The 20553-nt window shown below is 39.8% G+C and overlaps 1 protein-coding gene across 1 annotated transcript in view; it reads left to right on the top strand.

Moving 5' to 3' along the window:
• Positions 1-1070: 1070 nt before the first annotated feature.
• LOC311129017 (F-box-like/WD repeat-containing protein TBL1X) overlaps positions 1071-20553 on the top strand; it is a 28308-nt gene continuing 8825 nt past the window's right edge. The window contains exons 1-5 of the mRNA XM_084161265.1: positions 1071-1366; positions 15750-16083; positions 16465-16610; positions 17011-17230; positions 18262-18394. Coding sequence (XP_084017391.1) covers positions 16026-16083; positions 16465-16610; positions 17011-17230; positions 18262-18394 — 557 coding nt within the window. The 5' untranslated portion in view covers positions 1071-1366; positions 15750-16025. The remainder of the gene's footprint in view (positions 1367-15749; positions 16084-16464; positions 16611-17010; positions 17231-18261; positions 18395-20553) is intronic.

Below are 20553 nucleotides of genomic sequence, written 5' to 3'. Positions count from 1 at the left end.
ACCAACGGAATGTGTCACACCAATGTAGAGCTGTAATGATGTCAACTTGTTATTTACTTTCCAAATCTGAATGACTGAGCAAGGCGAAAGGAGAATTAATCAACCACTATGTGACCCGGCAGGCGAAAAATACTGAACTGTGGGGGAGGGGTATTGACCGCTAGGGCCAGATACAACATGGGGTTGCATCATGCAAAGACTTGAGCTACTGTAGCCCCCTTTTGTTTTACTAGATCCAACCAACCCAGGATCTTTGGCGTTTGTGCATTATTATGGTGCATATTAGTACTTTTCTAACAAAGCTAAGATTATATAATGACTGCCTTTCTTCAAGCTTGGAATTCTGACTAACTTCAAATATATATTTGGGGATTATTGATGTAGATGTTTAATCAAACAATATAATTTGAGTTTCTAAATTAATACATAGACCTAGTTTTAAAAAAAATATCACAATATGTTTTGTATTGGGTTGCAATTAAATTATATTGGCCTTTTAAAATGGTAAAATGCAATGTAAAAAAGACAAGTAGGCTACCAAAGACAATACATGAATCTAGCCACAATTCTATTTGATTGCAGTTTTGCAGTGACCATGTTCTGAGACCACATGCAGGCCTACATTATGTACAAGGCAATATAATAAAAATTACTTTTTAAAAACCATAACAAATTGCACAATAGAGGTCAAACAAAGCCATTAGCTATCACTAGTTGCTCTAGCTATAAAGGAAATGACTTGTGGTCAACATGATAACAACATGGTCATTTAGTTACATTTTACTCGAAGGAATTTCATGTTTTGAATAAGCAGGTTTAAGGTCAGGTGCTGATTTTTTCTATTGTAGGTCATGACAGTCTATCTATCTATCTCTCTCTCTCCCTACCCCCCTCTCCATTCAATTACATTCAAAGGGCATTATTGGCATGGGAAACACGTGTTTACATTGCTAAAGCAAGTGGAATAGACAATAAACAAAAAGGGAAATAAACAAGGGAAATAATCTTCCTCCCCTCCCCCTCTCTCTCTTTCTCTCTTTCTCTCTATGCCGATGAGTGCTTGCTGCTGTCTCTTCGTTTCATTCTCAGAATCGCTGGAAGCTCCATTCCACACATCCCCAGCTTTATTTAGACCTAAAGCTTCTCTAAACTTTACATCCCACACAATCATTCGCGAGGAAATATATTTTAGACCGTTTCTGTTACCTTCGGAACGCAGCGATAGCACCGGTGGTCATAACTTGAATTATGATAAGCAAAATGGGAGGAAAGTCGTTTCTTGCTCACTGAAGTTGGAGGCTCTCCTAGTGGAAGTGGAAGAGGTGGCGGCAAGTCGGCAACACCACGAGCTCACTCTCAGAGAAAGGTAAGTTAAAACTTTCTCTCAAGTTTCATGAATTGTAACATTGTAATTTCATGAATGATACATTGTTGCATGTAATTACTTGCTGAACTTAGTAACACTGTTTATTATGATTCATTTTCTGGGTCACATTAGACACTTTACATTTGTATAAATGTTTCCCAAAGGAACATTGTTCTTTATTTTTTTATTTTAGTATTAATTATTAGTAGTAGCTAGGCTTTTTTTATTTTGACATAATACTATAATTATTGTATATTTGGACATAAATAAAAGCTTTTGTTTTGAACTACAAGACATCAAATGCAGCAACTTTTGATGGCTATTGTTTCCCTCCTGATTTATAGCCTTGACTTTTTATTTATAATTAAGTTTGAGTATTTAAAGTTGCGTCATCAGTTTTCTTTCATATACTCTATAAACTGTAATGATATTGGCCACATTTAAAGGGTATTGCACGTACTATAGTTCGGAATGAGTGGGGGAGGGGAAGTAGATTCAATGCACCATCAGGCGTTGGTTTCACTAGTAGCCTGCTGCCAGGGTTACTTCTTGTTACAGTATCAGTCAAAATGGTTACATTTAGACCATGTACAAAAATAAAAATTTCACCCTCATGCCTATTAAATAAAATATTTAGAATGCTAATTGGGCATTAGATTTTACAGTTGGTTTATTTCCTTATGTTTACACATTACATTAGATGAGTCTTTAAAGAATGATTATACTGACTGTTGCCACTTTATTTTTGAAGGGTATTGTCGAAGCTTGTGGAACAAAGACTGGGAGGCTTGAGGTTTGAAAGAGGCATCAGCACATCATGGGATGTAGCCTAGGCCTATATGGCATCACCTGTTGATCTGGTGATTATATGGTTGGAACTGTGATTTTTCTAGATCTTGGTCCTTACTTTAGACAGAATACGGTGACGTAAAGACTACTTAGGCTCTATATTAACGTAAAGTAATTTCCATCCTCCCACTTAAGTTTATGGGATGATGTGCAGACATGTAAGACTTGACAACACCCACCAACATTCCTCAATGTATGGCAACAGTTCACTAGGACAGGGACACTGGAATGATCTTACTCCAACTCCAAATATGATCTTCCATTAATAAGGAATTTGAACTAACAAAAGTGTAGAATACCAACAACAAAAACTGGAGCTCGTCGTGCCTGTGTCCACTGGTTTGGTTGTAGATTAAACCAAATGAAAGTCATAAGAAAAACTGGTTTAGTGGCATCTTTTAAAAGAACAATGGAGGTTTATTATTGCGTAATTGCTTGTCCACAACTACTCTAAGCTTTTCCATTTGTTGAATTCTACAAGCTATTAGAGTTGTAATGTTGAAATCCATTAGTAAACTATGACTGTGTGAACCTTGGTAGGATGGCATCTGATTGTATGCTATCCATTCATGTTTTTTGTATGTTCTATTTATCTGTGAATTAACCAATGATATCAGGCCATACCCAGCCATGATTACAGACACCTGTGTGTGTCCTTTGACACTATATAAACTAGTGACCTGCAGTGTTTGTCATTATACCCTGATGAAGACAGCTTGTCTGTCGAAACGTTGGTTTTAGGTTATCAAATTATTGCACCTGAGCTCCTAGAGTGTGCGGCTCTCCTTTTCTTTTTACAGTGTTCTACTTCGTTAGCCAGCACCTCGCCTAAACAGGTGTGTGTTTCTTTTGCCTCCTAATTGAAACAACACTACACCTTTTGGCTTTAGTGGTGACTGGGTGTGTTCATGTTATAAATGAGCTCCAGGGCAATGATACAGTGTATGTTTCTGATGTACTCTTTGCCCTCAGTCAGGTTGTATTTTTTTTTTTTTTACAATTACAGTTTTCATTTGTTCAAATAGACAATTTTACATGCAAAAGAGACGTTCATTGACTAACAAAACAAAGTAGCGAAAAACAAAAGGTAGCCTATAACCCTCCATGGCATGAACCAATAACACAAGCCTTCCAGTCTCCAATGTCCCACTATAGGCTAATGGTAATTTAGACATTCTCCTTCAGTCAGTAGTTTGTTGTTTTATTTGAGTATACATTTTGTTATTTCGTTACATCTGTGTAAGTTACCCCTTTGTGCAGGAGATGGAGGTTATTTTCTGTCAAACTCCCATTTGTTCACAGCAGTGCTTCATTCCCCATCCACCAGCAGTACATGAAGTTAGCCCCACATACAGAAATCCCATGTGAAAACAACCACACTCAATCTCAGCATTTGTCCAAATGTTTATGCAGCAATATTTGTTCCTAATAGAACATGGGAGGAGGCATGGCAGGCCCTCCCTCCAAGAGGGGCTTAAGGTTCACGTGGGCCAGCAGCGTTGGCAGGCCAATACTTTACAAAGAAGTAACACTCATTGCAGTACAGCCTTGTTCAAGACTACAGCTATTTATTTGGGATCTGGGGTGGTTGTGCCTTCATTACCTTACAATTGTGTTCAGGCTATAAAGTCAAGTTGGAGGTCTGTCCAGAGTGGACTGGAGGCCACAACAGAAACCTCAATGTACATGTTGTTACGGCAACTGCTCTCTTGCTCGCTGCAAATCAATGTCTATTCTGGGACCTAAATTGTAATGATTGTTAGTGCCCTTGTTTGAAAGCTGTAGAATCCAGACCCCCCCCCCATTCTGCTCCTGTAATTGATGCATATCTAATCAGCTATTCTGTGAATTGTGTAACCCAGGAGATAGTGGTGTCATATGATTGCCGTGTGTGTGAAGTGTCATGAAAAGGAAAGCGAGAGAGATTTGATTGAGGGAAGTACAGGGGAATACACGTTAACATTTAAACACACTGAAAAGTATGGTGTAGATTTGTCTGTTGACCAATATCACAGTGCAATTGGGGTAAATGGGTGGCATTTACTGTGAACCCATGATACAATTACAACATCTGAAAGGAATTCCCAATATGTGTGACATTGTATTGTCCCCAATGAGTTGTGAAGTTGTGTTTTTAGTGTGATAAAAAAAAGTCTGCAGTGTGTCCCTTCTCCAGGATTCTATTGCTGTATTTTTTCCTGAGAATCTTTGGTTTGTTGTGAATAGTCACCCTTGAATCATTACTGTACGTCAACTGTTAGGCATGGCTACCATAATTTATATTTTCTAGGAATTAGTGTCTTAGACATTTGATTGGAGAGTATCTGTCGGAGCTCAGCATAAAAATGTCACTGTACCCTGCGATTACATCTGCAACCCTGTGCATGTGACTAATCTACTGTAAATCTATCATTGACCAAAGTCGAAACAGTGTCTTTTTTCTAACAATTCTAACACAGTCACTGCAGTTTAAAAGAAAATAACACTGAAGTTAATAATTCATGGTGTTAGTTGATTTCTGCTGCTCGAAGTATGTTTGTGTTGATCATCTGTCTGCTCTGCGCTTGGCCATGACCAGCCTCTGTCTGTTAAGGTTATCTGGTTTCCAGGATAACCCTGTCCTTGAATAGTGGCTTTGGAATGGATACCAAACATTCATGTGTAGAATGCCAGAGATAGTCTGCCTCGGTTAGTTGTTATCTCTGCCATTTCCTGCCATTTGTAGTTTGAAACAGCCATACGCTCTCATAATGATACCACTGTCTGGAGGTTCTGTGAAGTTGACTAACACCTAGACACTGTGACAAGTAAAACAGACTTTGGCTTGGCTTATATCTGAGTTCACGGTCCTACCATTTTAACTTCTCAAAAAAAGCTGTTTGGTTGAGATTTCGGAGATAATTTTTATTACTAATATGTCTCAAACCCACACCTCTTGTGATAAGCTAGGTTGTAAAGTAATAACCAAATGCAAGCTACCTTGGTGGTGTAGACTAGAGCACGCACCCAAACCAGATATTGGCAGCGTGGATGTCTATATAAATAGCTCTGCGTTTGCATAGATAGTTGTAAATCATTACAGGAAGACTTGGTTAATGATTAAGCGAGACAAAGGGGGCAGAATAGTAATGTTCAGTGGAGGTGTATCCTTCCAAAGTCCTTGTTTTTTTGTCACCTGGCTTGCTGCAAATCTTTCCAAATGCCAAATCGCCAACCTTTAAATGAAAAAGAAAGCACTTGAATAAGAAGAATTTTGGACGTGTTGGCAAGCCTAACAATCAATTTGTTTAGACTTAGGAATATTGCGTACACATAGGCTAGTAGTTTTATGATTAAGTTAGGGTTTCTTCTCTGGGTCTTATGTTTGTGCTATGTTGGCATATTGGCAATTTACATAAAGGTTGTATGTTGAAAAGCTTGTGATTATGAGCCTGTGATGTTGTCACCATCCCAAGTGTTTTTACCCACTGTGGAGATGAGATGGGCCAAGTTGTAAGGGACAGAGAGGAGGATGTTCAAGAGGAAGTAGGAGGATAGGGAGACTTTATTGATTTTGACACTGATCAATAAAGGGGGGAGGGGTGTACATGTCTCCAATAAACTGTGAAAACTGCATAGAACAGTGTTCTAGTCATAAGAGCCAATATCAGTCATCTTCAGCCTGTCTAGGCAGTGTTGAGAAGTATCTCTCATGCATATATCTGTTTGCCTAAGTCTTGGATAAATAGGTTTGGAAATATGCACCAATGTCACTCAGGCTTTATGTTACTGTGTTCATGCTTTACAACATGTGAGTCAGAGAATGGGTTAGAATTATGGTTATGCCCAGTATTTGCATGGACTGTTACTTCTTGCCTGTCTGACCCTGGTGCAAGAAAGGCTCTGTGGGGGTCTAAAGGCATCAGCATGCTTTAGTTCAGCTGGCGCCTAGCCAAACTCGGCTAACCGAACGAGTGTGCTCGCATATTCCCTTAAAAGATCTTCGCTTGACAAATGAGAAAAGAGGCAATAGTACTTTGTCCATTTTGAGACGCCGTAGCCAGTATACACTTCCTCAAAATAGTCAGAATTAATCTAAGATAACTCAAATCTGTCATTAATTTTGACGTTTTTGCCGAGGAGATCTTAGTGGCGTAATTTTACATCTAACTAAGATGTTTGGTGCAGTATTTCTCAATGAAAAAATCCATGAAAATTAATTGTCTCTCATTGAATGACAACAAATACTTTATTGAAGAATCCCTACTGTTGACCAGTCAACGACGAAGGGGCGTAGACTTTGGCTCCGAACCTTGGCTTGCCTCCAGAAAAAAATGTGTGTGCCCGAACAGCCCCAAAAAACCATGCCGAAGTCCAAAACGAACAAAAACGTCACAAAATGTCATCATAATATATGCACGCATGGTTGAAATATAATGCATGTTTTACCTAAATTACATTGATTTAGAGAATAGGAAATGCAGTCGGTCTTGTTGTATTCTGTATTTGTATATAGAGAGTTATTAAAGCAAGCTACTGGCTCCATACAATCAATAGTCTAGTCTACTCAGGGACAGAGGTTTCTAACGCCAATCACGTAATGTCATTAGAATCATGGAGATGTGTAAACCAATAGGCCATCACTGGTTCTTTCAGACAGCTATCTCCTTCGGGGACATGACAGAGTGCATGGCTATTGGCTAATCTAATCATAAACACTGCAGTCAGGAATGTCTGCCCTGTTGTCATATTTGCATGCAGGATTTACAGGCTATGAAATATTTAAAGCTTGTGATATAGACTGAATGGTACGGTTCAGGCTTGCTGTCATTATAGCCATCATAACTCGAACTTGTAAGGCCTATTAAAAAATATTGGCATAGGTCTATCCTTTTGTCTTGAGTTAAAACAACAAAACACAAACAGTCTTCAAAGTCGCCTGGATTGCTTTGTTCTCTAATATAGTGAATTAACTAAGAGAGAGGAGGCTGAATGAGTTTGCTAATGAATATTGCAGTGATCATTACTGAGGAATATCGTTTCTGTTCAACCAGACGCCACAGTCCCCTCTGCAGAGACTGGGTGTTTAGATCCACACAGCCTGTATAAAGGATAATAGTGATGGGGGTAAAATGTATACACTAGAGTATCACAATATTATTTTTGACGCTATTATATAGATTATATGACTCCAAGTATGGAATCTCCCCCCCAAAAAATATTGAATTGCAATAAAATCCCAGTGTCGAATCGCAATACATATAGAATCGTGAGAATTGAAATACATATCCAGGCTCTGTCGTAGCCGGCCGCGACCGGGAGACCCATGGGACGGCGCACAATTGGCCCAGCGTCGTCCAGGGTAGGGGAGGGAATGGCTGGCAGGGATGTAGCTCAGTTGGTAGAGCATGGCGTTTGCAACGCCAGGGTTGTGGGTTCGATTCCCACGGGGGTATGAAAAAAATACTCACTACCTGTAAGTCGCTCTGGATAAGAGCGTCTGCTAAATGACTAAAATGTAAATGTAAATGTATATCATATCAGCATCTAAGTATCAGGAGATCCCTGGCAATTCCTAGCCCTAGAGATTAAAATTACAAGGTCTATTCCACAGCGCTGTAATTTCCCTGGCGGTTCTGCTGTCAGAACCATTCTACGATTCTCGTTCTCCCTCGGTTGCTCTGGTAAATGCCAAGAGTCTAAAAATATTGTCACCGGTAGACCTATACTATGCAAAGCAGTTGATTTTTTGTGTAGCGGATCATAGGTCATGCTCATAATGATAAGTCATGATGAATCCCTTCAATTAGCCTAAGTATCTGTCTCTATCCCATGTGTTCTCCAGGGAGCTACAGAATAAAGGCTATAGATAACTCAGGGATAGGGTTGCAAAGCGAGGGTATTTTACTGAAAACTTGCGAAGTTGATGAGTAAACTACTAGAATTTTGTGGCTCGTTTGGGTACTTCAGATTATCACGTGTCTAATCTCTGGCCCTCTCTCTGGCCTTATCACATGTAAAATATATGAAATAATTGAATAAGATTTAAAAAATTGAATGACAAAGCTGTCAAACATTATCCTAATAATAAACCATCAATTTAGTGAATACCATTGGTGTTTAAAGAAGGATTTTTAAGCTTTGAGACAATTGAGACATGGATTGTGTATGTGTGCCATTCAGAGGGTGAATGGGCAGGACAAAATATTTAAGTGCCTTTTAAACGGTGTATGGTAGGTGCCAGGCGCACCGGTTTGAGTGTGTCAAGAACTGCAACGCTGCTGGGTTTTTCATGCTGAACAGTTTCCCGTGTGTATCAAGAATGGTCCACCACCCAAAGGACATACAGCCAACTTGACACAACTGTGGGAAGCATTGGAGTCAACGGGGGCCAGCATCCCCATGGAACGCTTTCAACACCTTGTAGAGTCCATGGCCCGACGAATTGAGGCTGTTCTGAAGGCAGAAGGGGGTGCAACTCAATATTAGGAAGGTGTTCCTAATGTTTGATATACTCAGTTTTTATAATCATAATAAAAATGTTGACCAAACTCAATCTTTGGCATAAATGCTGCAATGACTGTTGTCAGTAAGTCACCTCTATCCAGGTAGGCAGGCTGAAGCAGGTGTGGGAGAAGTGGTTTCCCCTAGAGACAGTAGTGCTACCATCCCCCAGTCCCCACAGTTTCCCTCCTAGCCCACACCGCCTGTCGTTCAGTGAGTCATTGAGAAAGGCAGACAATAATGCACAAGTACTTGTTGTGACTACCTGATTGTGGCATCATTAGTTATCCTCCATCCCCCTCCTCCCTCCCTCTCTCTCCCTTCCACCAATGGTCAGGCGAGACTGCAGCCCAACCAAAGGCGGGTTTTACTCAGCAGAGCTGTTCAAGAGAAAATGGCTGCTGTTTCCAGGTCTTGTTTGCACATCTGTCAGGAGGTGACTGCACAGGAGAAAATGGGGTCCTCGGCATGTTGGGGTAGAATGTGCCTTCCTCTCTTTTTTGTAAACCTCTTTTTTTTTCTACATCAAACACTTTCAAAACCTAAACACAAACTCTACAGCCAGGCATTTTTCTTAGCTTTACTGTCTGTGTTTTATCTCTGAATACTTTGATGGCATGTTGTCTTCTAGCTTATGTCATGACTTATTTTTTACTTTTACACTTAATTTCTCTTCATATTGAACACGTTGTTGTGGTTGATAAGAAATGTATGTAAATAAGAAAGGATCCATTTGTAATTTGCTAGGGTTTTTTGTGTTTTTTCTGCAATGTTTGGATGTGGTTGTTTTGTATTTATTCTCTATATCCAATCAGTAGATGTTAATAATAGACTTCTCTAATCTGAGAGAGCATATTGCTCTGTATTTGAGTTTCACACCACAAACCATCCGCATCTATTTTAAGGGTAGACAGCAAAAATCTGCATTTGCGACTCAGGTTTTTCTGTATTACATCCACCCATGGTGACCTTATCATGAAGACTTATCGCAGCTTCCCTGCTTGTGGGTTGTCTGTTTGTTAGATCTAGGAGTATAGTTAAAGCAGTTCATATTTTTACAGTATGAATTTAAGTGGCTGCCAGTTCTGTTTGCAGTGCTCCAGAGTGCTTATCTACCATCAGTTGACCCTTCCCCAAATTTGAAACCTCACAGTTGGAGGGGGTAAGGAAAATCTGACCTTAGATCAACGTGCTGGAACGACTGGACGTGTTTGTGGAAACACCAGATTAAATACAGTTTTGAATGGGCTGGAACACTCATGAAATGCTTGTATGACAGCAACTACATTTTGGTTTGAGTCCTGAGATCCTTTTGGTTAAGCCATTTTACCTGCTGCAATGTGTTTGTATTTACGTGGACATTCAACCTGATGTGGTGCTTATTCCAATGACTTTCTGATTATTTTTTTCTTCAAACAATGCAAAAATACAAACGACAGCATATAGACTCACACAAACATCAACAACATCACACCTGCCCAGAATCACCTGCTCACACCCCTATCTCCACCGCCCGCATCGGTCTCTCCGCCACATGGTGTCAAACTGCACCATTTTGTTTCTCTCTGTCACACACGCACTTTCAACATTTAGATAATAAAGCATTTGACCTTTCCATTGTGTTAACGATGGAGGATTGGTTGATTTCCAGTTAAGTATATGTTTTTTTCAAGATGATTGACATGAAAAGTATCGTCCAACCCATCGGGTATCTCACTGCACCCTCATATGCCATGTCTTGAAATATGCAGACAGACGGAATAAAAGTACATTTACATTGTAATACTTCTGACAGCCAACTTTCTAACTCTGCCCATAACTTTTGGACTTTATAGAATTCCCAGATGGGATGGATTATTGAGTCATTGTTAGTTTTACACATAAGACATGACTCAGTTATTGTATAATACATTCTATACATTAGTTAAACTGGATTAAGCGTACATTTTAGTTAACCGTAATCTCATTAGTTATGTTCCAACATTCCCTCTCATCTTGTGCCAATATCAGTTATTTGTAAGTCTTTGTTCCAATAGTTTATATTTTTTTTCTAAGAGATTGTCAGTTGGATAGGCTCTCTGCAAGGTTTTGTATGTCTTACCTATCATATGAATATCCTTTTCTGACTCAAATAGGATTCCCTCAAGATTGCTCTGATGGACCAATTTATCAGTGAATTCTGAAAAGCTATCCAAGGATTGTTATTTTCCAATTAGTTTCTAATGACTCAGGCAGTTACTATAGCATTTGGTTCATAGCAACTACCAATTAATTGGACGTCCAGTTAAATTTAAATTGTGTTGTACTTTGACCACAGCTTCAGGCATAACACTCAGTTACAACCTAAACACCGTAGCCTGAGTGAATGGCTAGATGGTTGCTGCTGGTGTACTTTGACAGTAAAGTAATCACCTTAACTGTGCAGTAAACATGCTAATGATTTCCCTAATGAGTCACAGGGCTGACCACCGCTGGGAAGCTCATCACTGCCCAGTGGGATGTCCATTTGTCTTCTACTGCAGTGTGTCAGTCAACTCCTGGGATATGCTATGGAGGCTATATGCAACTGCTTGGGAACGCTGTGAATGCGCACATCAAGCTAGGACAACAATTTGGAACAAGACAAATAATGAATTTGAAATGGATCTGATGAATGTTACTACATTATGAATTTTGTACATACCCGATGTACACTTATTACAACCAGTTATGTTGCTTACTGGCTGTTTATGCTGTAATACCAACATTTTACATCTGCACTCAATAGATTTGTTGTATTAGAAAAATAATGATTTTTATAAAGAAATCCTAAAGGAAATATGTTTTCCTCTGCTGTTGTTTAAGATGTATATCCATTTATTAGTAATGTGTAGTGAATGATGCAAGGGGTTACCATGATGATATAGTCTGATTAACCATGATGATATAGTCTGATTAACCATGATGATATAGTCTGATTAACCATGATGATATGAGGGATGTGTCTGTCTTGAACTGGACACTGTCAACCTCACGTTGGGGTCTAACTCACTGGCTGTTGATGTGTGTGTCTAGTCTACAGTTAAAGGAGAAGTTCACTTTTTTTTACAACCAAATCTGTATTTTGGATGTAAATGACATGTTATACCCCAACACATGAAATTGTGTCATTCCGAACTTTATCCGCAACGTCATATTTGTGCGACACTAGCTGTTTCCTATACAGAGCTGTGCAGGCTGGGGGTGTCCGTATATTATACGGACACACCCGTCCTGCACAGCTGCGTAGGGGAAATGGCTCAAGTCACACAAAATGGAATATAACATTGCGGATAAAGTTCAGAATGACACAATTTAATGTGTACAACATCTAAAGGCCTACATCACTATACTTAGAGCGTGTTCGTTTCCAAAGCACGTTTGTTTTTGTTGCTTTTGTTCATTTGCTATTTTAGCCCCCATACTGCAGAACAATGATGAGGAAGTCAATCGCTGGTTGGGGTAAGTTTCTCAAAAACAAGTGTCTGTTCACCTCTATGACGTGCCATGTAAAAAGTAAACTTCTCTTTTAATGTCCATTCATCCTCGGGAATAAACTGTCTCATGCAATCTCTTAGGAGAGCATTGGAAAGCAATCTTGACTGGTGGGATGTAGGGTTCTATGATGTCAAAGGATAAATGTAATCCTTATCCTACATGTGGTATTAGAGCCCTGAAGCATATGGGCATTTCCATGTAAAAAGCCCTATGAGCACTAACGTGAAGTTCATAGGAGCACATAAAATTTGGTGTAAAATTAAAGGCATATATACATTTTTCAACCATGTTCCATCCTACAAATTAGGAATAAGCAAAGTCTTTGATTTCTGGTCAAACATGGTAAAAGGGGTCTTAGAAGACATCTGTCAGGAAAAAGTCTTAAAAAGTATTAGAAAGACACGACAAGTAAAAGTAGACCTACCAATTAGATAGTGTTTTTACTGATAACAATTTGGTTTATAATTTATTCAGTGATTAAAACATGTAATTCTGTTACCAAATCGGTAACAGAATTACACCAAAAATCTGTAACAGAATGACTGTAACTGAACTGGCTACAGTGGCAAACCACAGTTGGATCAGCTGCTTCTCTCCTCCCTTCCACTAGCATACTGTTATGTTAAGCTCATAACAGTTTTCTTTCTATTTCTTCTCCCAGCTCTTACTGACACCTACCCATGAGCCCCCTCTCTTTCCATTTACTGTAACCAGCCCTCTCACCCACTGAGCACCGACCAACACCCGACGTCTATGGACATTGAAAAGTAGTTGAAATATGGTCAGTCCAATCTGCACCAATCATAGATGTCTGTTTCACAAGTTTGGACAGCACAATGCAGTGAAGTACAGTAAAGAAAAGTATTATAGGTCAGTACAATATAGTACTGTACTGTACAGTAGAGTTTAGTACAGTACAGCACACTAGAGTACAGTATAATTTACTATTGTACTGAACTATACTCTACTGGACTGAACTCTACTCTATTGTACATGATGTGCTGTACTTTGCTGTGCTGAACTCTACTGTGCTGTGATGTCCAAACTTGTGAAACATAGACATATGTGATTGGTGCGGACCGGACCAACCAAATTGGTCTTGTTTGGGGGCGGAGCTCATTCGAATAATGGCCAGAGTGTAGAATAATACCCAAACATGCAAAGGAGGATATTAAAATGTTTTACCTTTGTGTACCTATTAAGGATACATCACCATGAAGAGAATGAAATTCATAATTCTGCATTTCTGTGTAGTACATATCAGGGACCCATGATGTCATTCTGTTACCATCCCTCTTACTGGGTGTTCATCCACTTCACTTACTGTAGTTCAATAACCAAAATAGATTTTCTCAAACTCAAGGTGTAATCATAGCTGACACCCCATTTTTTCTGCAGAAATCTTTTAATCTTCAGAGTAGATTGCCTATGTAGATTATGTGTACCGAAAGATTACATTAGGGCGGCAGATATATTCTTCCAATGATACTGTATCATAGCTGATACTCAAGTCAGTTTACATGGAATTATGATACCCAACGGATAACATTTGCACATACGCACAAAAAGCTTATTTCTCTCAAATGTTGTGCACAAAAAATCCCTGTTAGTGAGCATTTCTCCTTTGCCAAGATAATCCATCCACCTGACAGGTGTGGCATATCAAGCAGCTGATTAAACAGCATGATCATTACACAGGTGCACCTTGTGCTGGGGACAAAAGGCCACTCTAAAATGTGCAGATGTCTCAACTTTTGAGAGAGCGTGCAATTGACATGGTGACTGCAGGACTGTCCTACAGAATGTAATTTTAATTTCTCTACCATTGATTCTCACACCAGTTCCAAATCATAGCACCATCTCTTTTTGTTGGAGGAAAATTAATGTGAACATTCACACTTAGCCAATATTGGGGGTTATTTCATTTGAGCGCTGCAAGTCTGCTGTGCGGTGCAATAAAGCCAGAGAGTCCATGTGAAAGAGTATCCAAAGGTGAAGATGTGTGTTATTCATGTTGGGTAACATGTTCGACCCAGCTGGCACAGGGCCCACTGGTAATTGGGACAACACTATTCTCTGTGTATTTTGCCGCCGGTTCCTGCTTGTTGCTATGCTACCAAAGGGGGACTCTTCAGAGTGAGTTGAGCTCTGTGAGTGGTGTGGTATGGAGGTTAGAGAGGACTGCATTTCTTACTGACTGTCTCTCTACTCTGTATCTGGTCTGGAAAGAAGCTTGTCCCTCTTGTCCAGTTCTACCCCTCAGGCTAGACTGAAAGTACAAAATATAACAATGGCCATGATTCAGCATTCTAAAGGTTAGGTTTAGGATCAAGTTAGTGTATTGTTAATCTCTGAGGAAGTCTTAACCGTTTTAGTGGGGGTGTTAAAGGTTTATGATGGATAACTGGCAGTTTTTGAAGAGGTAGAGAAGTTTTCCAATGGTTGGCTTCAAATGTTGAATATGATTGGCGCTGCCAACATACATTGTAAAATGCTTCCCATTTATGGTTGTCTACATGGTATTGACTACATTATGTGTGGTATATCTAATATGTGTTGTCTGCTTTGCCTTCAGTTTGAGATTCAGCTTTACTCTTAAACAGACACATGGGCTTTGATACAAAATAATTTTTAACTGGTTGTACCTTCAGTTTCAGGATTTTCTCTCTCAATTATAAAAGTAAAGTTCCAGTCTCTCACTTTCGTATTTCCTACCCTATTATGCATAATATACTGTGTACTGCCAATTAATTCATATATTGTTAATGATTAATCATTCCATTGTAGCAAAGTGCTCATTAGCCTGAAGGCTAGCTCATCAGGGGGAACAATAACTAAATTGCTGTGATTCTAAATGTCTCTGTTTTTATGTTTCTCTTCAGCTCCCAGTAGTTTTGAAAGAATACCAAATTGAAATGTTCATGTAGGCACCAATAAACAGTGTTTTCGGAGAAAGCGATAATGATCTGAAAGTCCCACAACTTTACCAGTAATTATCCCTACGCAGTGTGCTGAGCTCTCCTCTGCAGTACTAGATAGTGACAGTAGGCATTCAATGGCCTGTGATGCGTTATTAGGCTTCTATCCATCTAGATCAGTGGCCAGGTCACTAATGGAATTGGACGCCGCAGTCGTGTCACAGTACAGAGATGAGGGAATACTTGGCCTGTGCAGTGGAGATGGATTCGCTGGCTAAGTGACCCAGTCATTGACATTCTCAGTGGGTCGAACAGTGCAGCCAATGGGCAAACGGGGCCCACACTAATGGAGGGAGTTAGTTGGGTTTTCCTGTGTGTGTGTGTGTGTGTGTTTGCGCTTCTAACCATGGACAGAGACAGATTTATGGTCTTGCTTTATCTCTGTATGTGAGGACACAGTAGCTGTCAAGTCATTTGAATATGTTGATTGGGGACCTACGAAACTACGGTAATCTACATTGTCCCACTTGTTGGGAAGCTTGTTGTCTTCTGAAATGATGTAGCTAGCTGTGTAATGAATCTAAAACTCAATGTCTTCCTCTCTCTCTCTTCCCTAGAGTGGGCCCATCTTTACTACATACAGTACCTCCTCCATCGAGGTGGGCTAAGATACAGTACCTCCTCCATCGAGGTGGGCTAAGATACAGTACCTCCTCCATCGAGGTGGGCTAAGATACAGTACCTCCTCCATCGAGGTGGGCTAAGATACTGTACCTCCTCCATCGAGGTGGGCTAAGATACTGTACCTCCTCCATCGAGGTGGGATAAGATACAGTACCTCCTCCATCGAGGTGGGATAAGATACAGTACCTCCTCCATCGAGGTGGGCTAAGATGAGTATAACCAGTGATGAAGTGAACTTCTTGGTCTACAGATATCTTCAGGAGTCAGGTATGTATGACTGCCAACCTCCTTGGCACACACTGTCTGTCTGTCTCTCATGCCATTCACGCTAACCTAATTTTCACAGGATGAATGAATTATTGAGTTCCTAGCCGCTCTATTTTATTACTCTTTTGTTGGGGCTTTCTTTGAAGCCAGTCATTGGAGAAACGCATGATAGCTCTGGCATTACAAAATGTATCCCGCTGACAAAGTATACTTGGTACGGATAATTGACTCGTTTTGCTGTCTGTGTTCACTTGTATTTTTTTGATAGCATAACATTGACCTAAAAAGTGTAGGAATGTCTGTAGATATGTTTGTGTAGGAGTGAGAGGTTTGTGTTGCAGGGTCTCTGATGTTGTCATTGTACTGACTGTTCGTTTCCAGGTTTCTCCCACTCAGCGTTCACCTTTGGAATCGAGAGCCACATCAGCCAGTCCAACATCAATGGAACACTAGTGCCCCCTGCTGCCCTCATTTCCATCCTGCAGAAAGGCCTCCAGTATGTGGAGGCAGAGATAAGCATCAATGAGGTGAGCCCAGGGGCTCCAGTCCAGGCTGCTGCCTTGGGTCACATTCATTAGTGCATACCGTAGCAAAACGTTTTGCAACAGAACACGAAAACGAGTGTTTTTTATTTATTTATTGTAAAAGTCCACATAGTCCCTCCCTGTTTCAATCAGTTTTCTATCGTTTGGTGCCTAGAGAATATGACCGTGGACTACCACTGTCAGAACAAACACACACTCTCCATATAAATCAATGAGGTTATATAAGACTGCCTTCACTAATACAGTGAAGTAAGTTGATCAAAATCATAAATCAGTAACGATACCAAAATCAATACACTATTGTACTTGGTAAATGAAAACAAATGAAATCCAGTTAATGAAATAGGGTGTAACCATGGCATGTTTGGTGTTATGTTGGCAGGATGGCACAGTGTTTGATGGGCGGCCCATCGAGTCTCTGTCACTCATCGACGCGGTGATGCCGGACGTGGTACAGACGCGGCAGCAGGCCTTCCGCGACAAGCTAGCCCAGCAACAGGCGGCCTGCACCATGGCAGTCGTCACTGCTAGCAACCAATTTAACGCACCAAAGAACGGAGAGGCCACCGTGAATGGGGAGGAGAACGGAACACACATTATCTGTAAGAATTACCTCCTCTCTAACTGAGCCATTTAGCTATTGCTAGCTGGCATTTTCGTGCTGTAATTTAGCAAATTATATCTATCAATTTTTCCTACATTATCTTGATACTTACTATGTGAGACAGCTGAATCTACATAAACTGGCAAACCCAAGCATCATCAACATCACATTGGTTTATTCGAGCACAGTGTTTAGTACAGTTTTAAGTGTGTGTGTGTGTGTGTGTGTGTGTGTTGGGGGGTTACTTCAGAGCAGTGTGGTTTTCACTGAATGTGAGGTCATTAGTGACATGACATTGAGTGTTTGTGAATTTGACCCTGCCTGCATTTACCTTTATTGTGCCTCCCTAACTGTTCAGATGCTTATAGAGTTCAGCCAGTGAAACCAGAGAGGTGTGGGTCAGGTGACGCATTAGACTAGGGAGAAACAGATAGCGGATGTTTGTGTCAGCCGATCCCACTGGAGTTTAAGTCTAATGTGTGGGTGGGTGGCAGAACATCAGGAAAGACTATCTTAGTGTAAATAATGATTACTTATCTGAACAGACAGGGATGCTGCAGCAAAAATAAGTCTGGAAGAAAAACACATTTAATCAATACTGCTGGCAGGATATGAAGATGATTACTGGATTAGCTCTTAGCTGGTTGAGCTTTGACCCTGCACAGATTGCTCCCTCTGCTTCTATTGGGTCAACAAGTATGTTTGATGCGGTAAATGAACATCTTAGATAACAGTTATTTAAAACTGTTTTTTGACTGTAATGTTTTAGAACTAGCCTAATTGAAATTCTCTGATTTTGAATGGTTATGATTTTGAAAGGTGAGAGGTTAAACACCTCAAATATTTGTCAGAAACGCACTTAATAGAGGGAAACAGTCCTGATAGTTTATGTTTTTGAAGCTGAATATGGCTCTGGATTAGAAGGAAATGGAACCATATTTTCAGTCTATGTGATCTCCTGAGTAGTACAGTAGGTACTGGGAGTTGTGTATGTGTCTGTAACAGAGTGTGGGTGTGATCTGATTACAGATAACCACAGTGAGCCCATGGAGATGGATCTGGATGTGGAGATCCCAGCCAGCAAGGCTACGGTCCTCAGAGGCCATGAGTCAGAGGTGTTCATCTGTGCCTGGAACCCTGTCAGCGACCTTCTGGCCTCAGGGTGAGTCTCACTGGGATTTTCTTCTAACTTATGGCCTATTTATTTATTTATTTATTTATATATATATATATATATATACACACACACACACTCACACACTACCGATCAAAAGTTTTAGAGCACCTACTCATTCAATGGTTTTTCTTTATTTTTACTATTTTCTACATTGTAGAATATGAAATAACACATATGGAATCATGTAGTAACCAAAAAAGTGTTAAACAAATCAAAATATATTTTATATTTGAGATTCTTCAAATAGCCACTCTTTGCCTTGATGACAGCTTTGCACACTATTGGCATTGTCTCAACCAGCTTCATGAGGTAGTCACCTGGAATGACATTTGAATTAACAGGTGTGCCGCCTTAAAAGTGAATTTGTGGAATTTCTTTCCTTCTTAATGCGTTTCAGCCAATCAGTTGTGTTGTGACAAGGTAGGGGTGGTATACAGAAGATAGCCCTATTTGGTAAAGACCAAGTCCTTATTATGGCAAGAACAGCTCAAATAAGCAAAGAGAAATGACAGTCCATCATTACTTTAGGTCAGTCAATACGGAAAATGTCAAGAACTTTTAAAGTTTCTTCAAGTGCAGTCGCAAAAACCATAAAGCACTATGATGAAAACTGGCTCTCATGAGGACCGCCACAGTCTGGAATAATCTAATTAATTCAGGGCTTGTAAAATTATACCTACACTAAATATAAGCCTTCAACCATAAGACCCACTCATTATTTAATTATTTTATCAAAATAGTTTAACCTGCTTTTTTGCAATAATCACTGATCTGGCTTTCAAGTTTGTCTATGAAAATGTAACCAGAACCATAAAAATTAGCACAGGTCTCATAAACAATCTTTCAAGCCCACTGCTAGTGAATAGCCAGCTAATCTTTATATTTAAAGTCTAGCATACTTGGATCTTTTTGCTTGCTATCAAGGTAGAACAGTTGAACTGTTATGAATACACCCTCCTGTCTGTCTCCAACTGTTTGAAGAACATAGCCTGTTCACTTTGTTTAGATGTTGAAATTAAGTGGCCTACCTGGATAAAAAATATGCTTATTTCTCAGAATGAGAACGAGTTGCCAATTCCTTATACAAATGTATCTTTTTATGCTCATTGCACATTTCTAAAACAGACTAGACAGCTAGCATGTAACAGTCTAAGGCTAAAATACTGCTAACAGTACGTGGTACCGCAATGCGACAAACTGAGCATTTATTTTCCAAAATCATGTTAATTGATACTCCCGTCGAGTAGGGTCCACTCTGTTCTACATTTTGTGAGTTAAGATATAAAAAGAGTACCGTTACAAAGGTTAAGTTCTTTCTATTACAGTAAAATAATGTCTCAATGTGGTTCTGTGTCCGTATGACCAATTTGTCGGACCAAACCTCAAATGCAGTGGTGTAAAGTACTTAAGTAGGACAGAAAAATTGTCCAATTCACGCACTTATCAAGAGAACATCCCTGGTCATCCCTACTGCCTCTGATCTAGCAGACTCACTAAACACACGTTTCGTTTGTCAATTATGTCCGAGTGTTGGAGTGTGCACCTGGCTATCCGTAAAAAAAATATATATAAAAAGAAAATGGTGCCGTCTGGTTTACTTAATATAAGGAATTTGAAATGATTTTTACTTTTGATACTTAAGTATATTTAAAACCAAATACTTTGACTTTTACTCAAGTAGTATTTTACTGGGTGACTTTCATTTTCTATTAAGGTATCTTTACTTTTACTCAAGTATGACAATTGGCTACTTTTTCCACCACTGCTCAAATGCAAATAGCGAGTTGAAACTGTGTGTTGTCGTAGAGGAAGAAGTTATCTTTTGTCTCTTTGTTGTTGTGAGTGGCAGGGGGAGGGGCTTGGTGTCTGTGTGCTAGTGGGAAGATGCACAGTGCATACAGCACAGAAGGAGCAAAAGAGACATGACCAAAAAGACATACACTCATAAAAAACGACAAAAATAATAATACTTGATTCTAGCGATACAGGCATTTAGAACATCGCGCTAAAACATACATTTGAATTAATTCGAATGAATTTCATATATCGCCCAGCCCTAGGTGAGTGTTATGAGCGGGGTGAGGGTGGTTTAACAGGGCTGGGTCAGTGCTGGGTTTAGCTTCTCTGGGACTTGGGAGGATAAA

Source organism: Coregonus lavaretus (genome assembly GCF_964263955.1).
Source record: "Coregonus lavaretus genome assembly, chromosome: 5".
NCBI classification, from domain to species: Eukaryota; Metazoa; Chordata; class Actinopteri; order Salmoniformes; family Salmonidae; genus Coregonus; species Coregonus lavaretus.
Note: the sequence above shows the minus strand (reverse complement) of the source record. Positions and strands in the feature narration are given on the sequence as shown.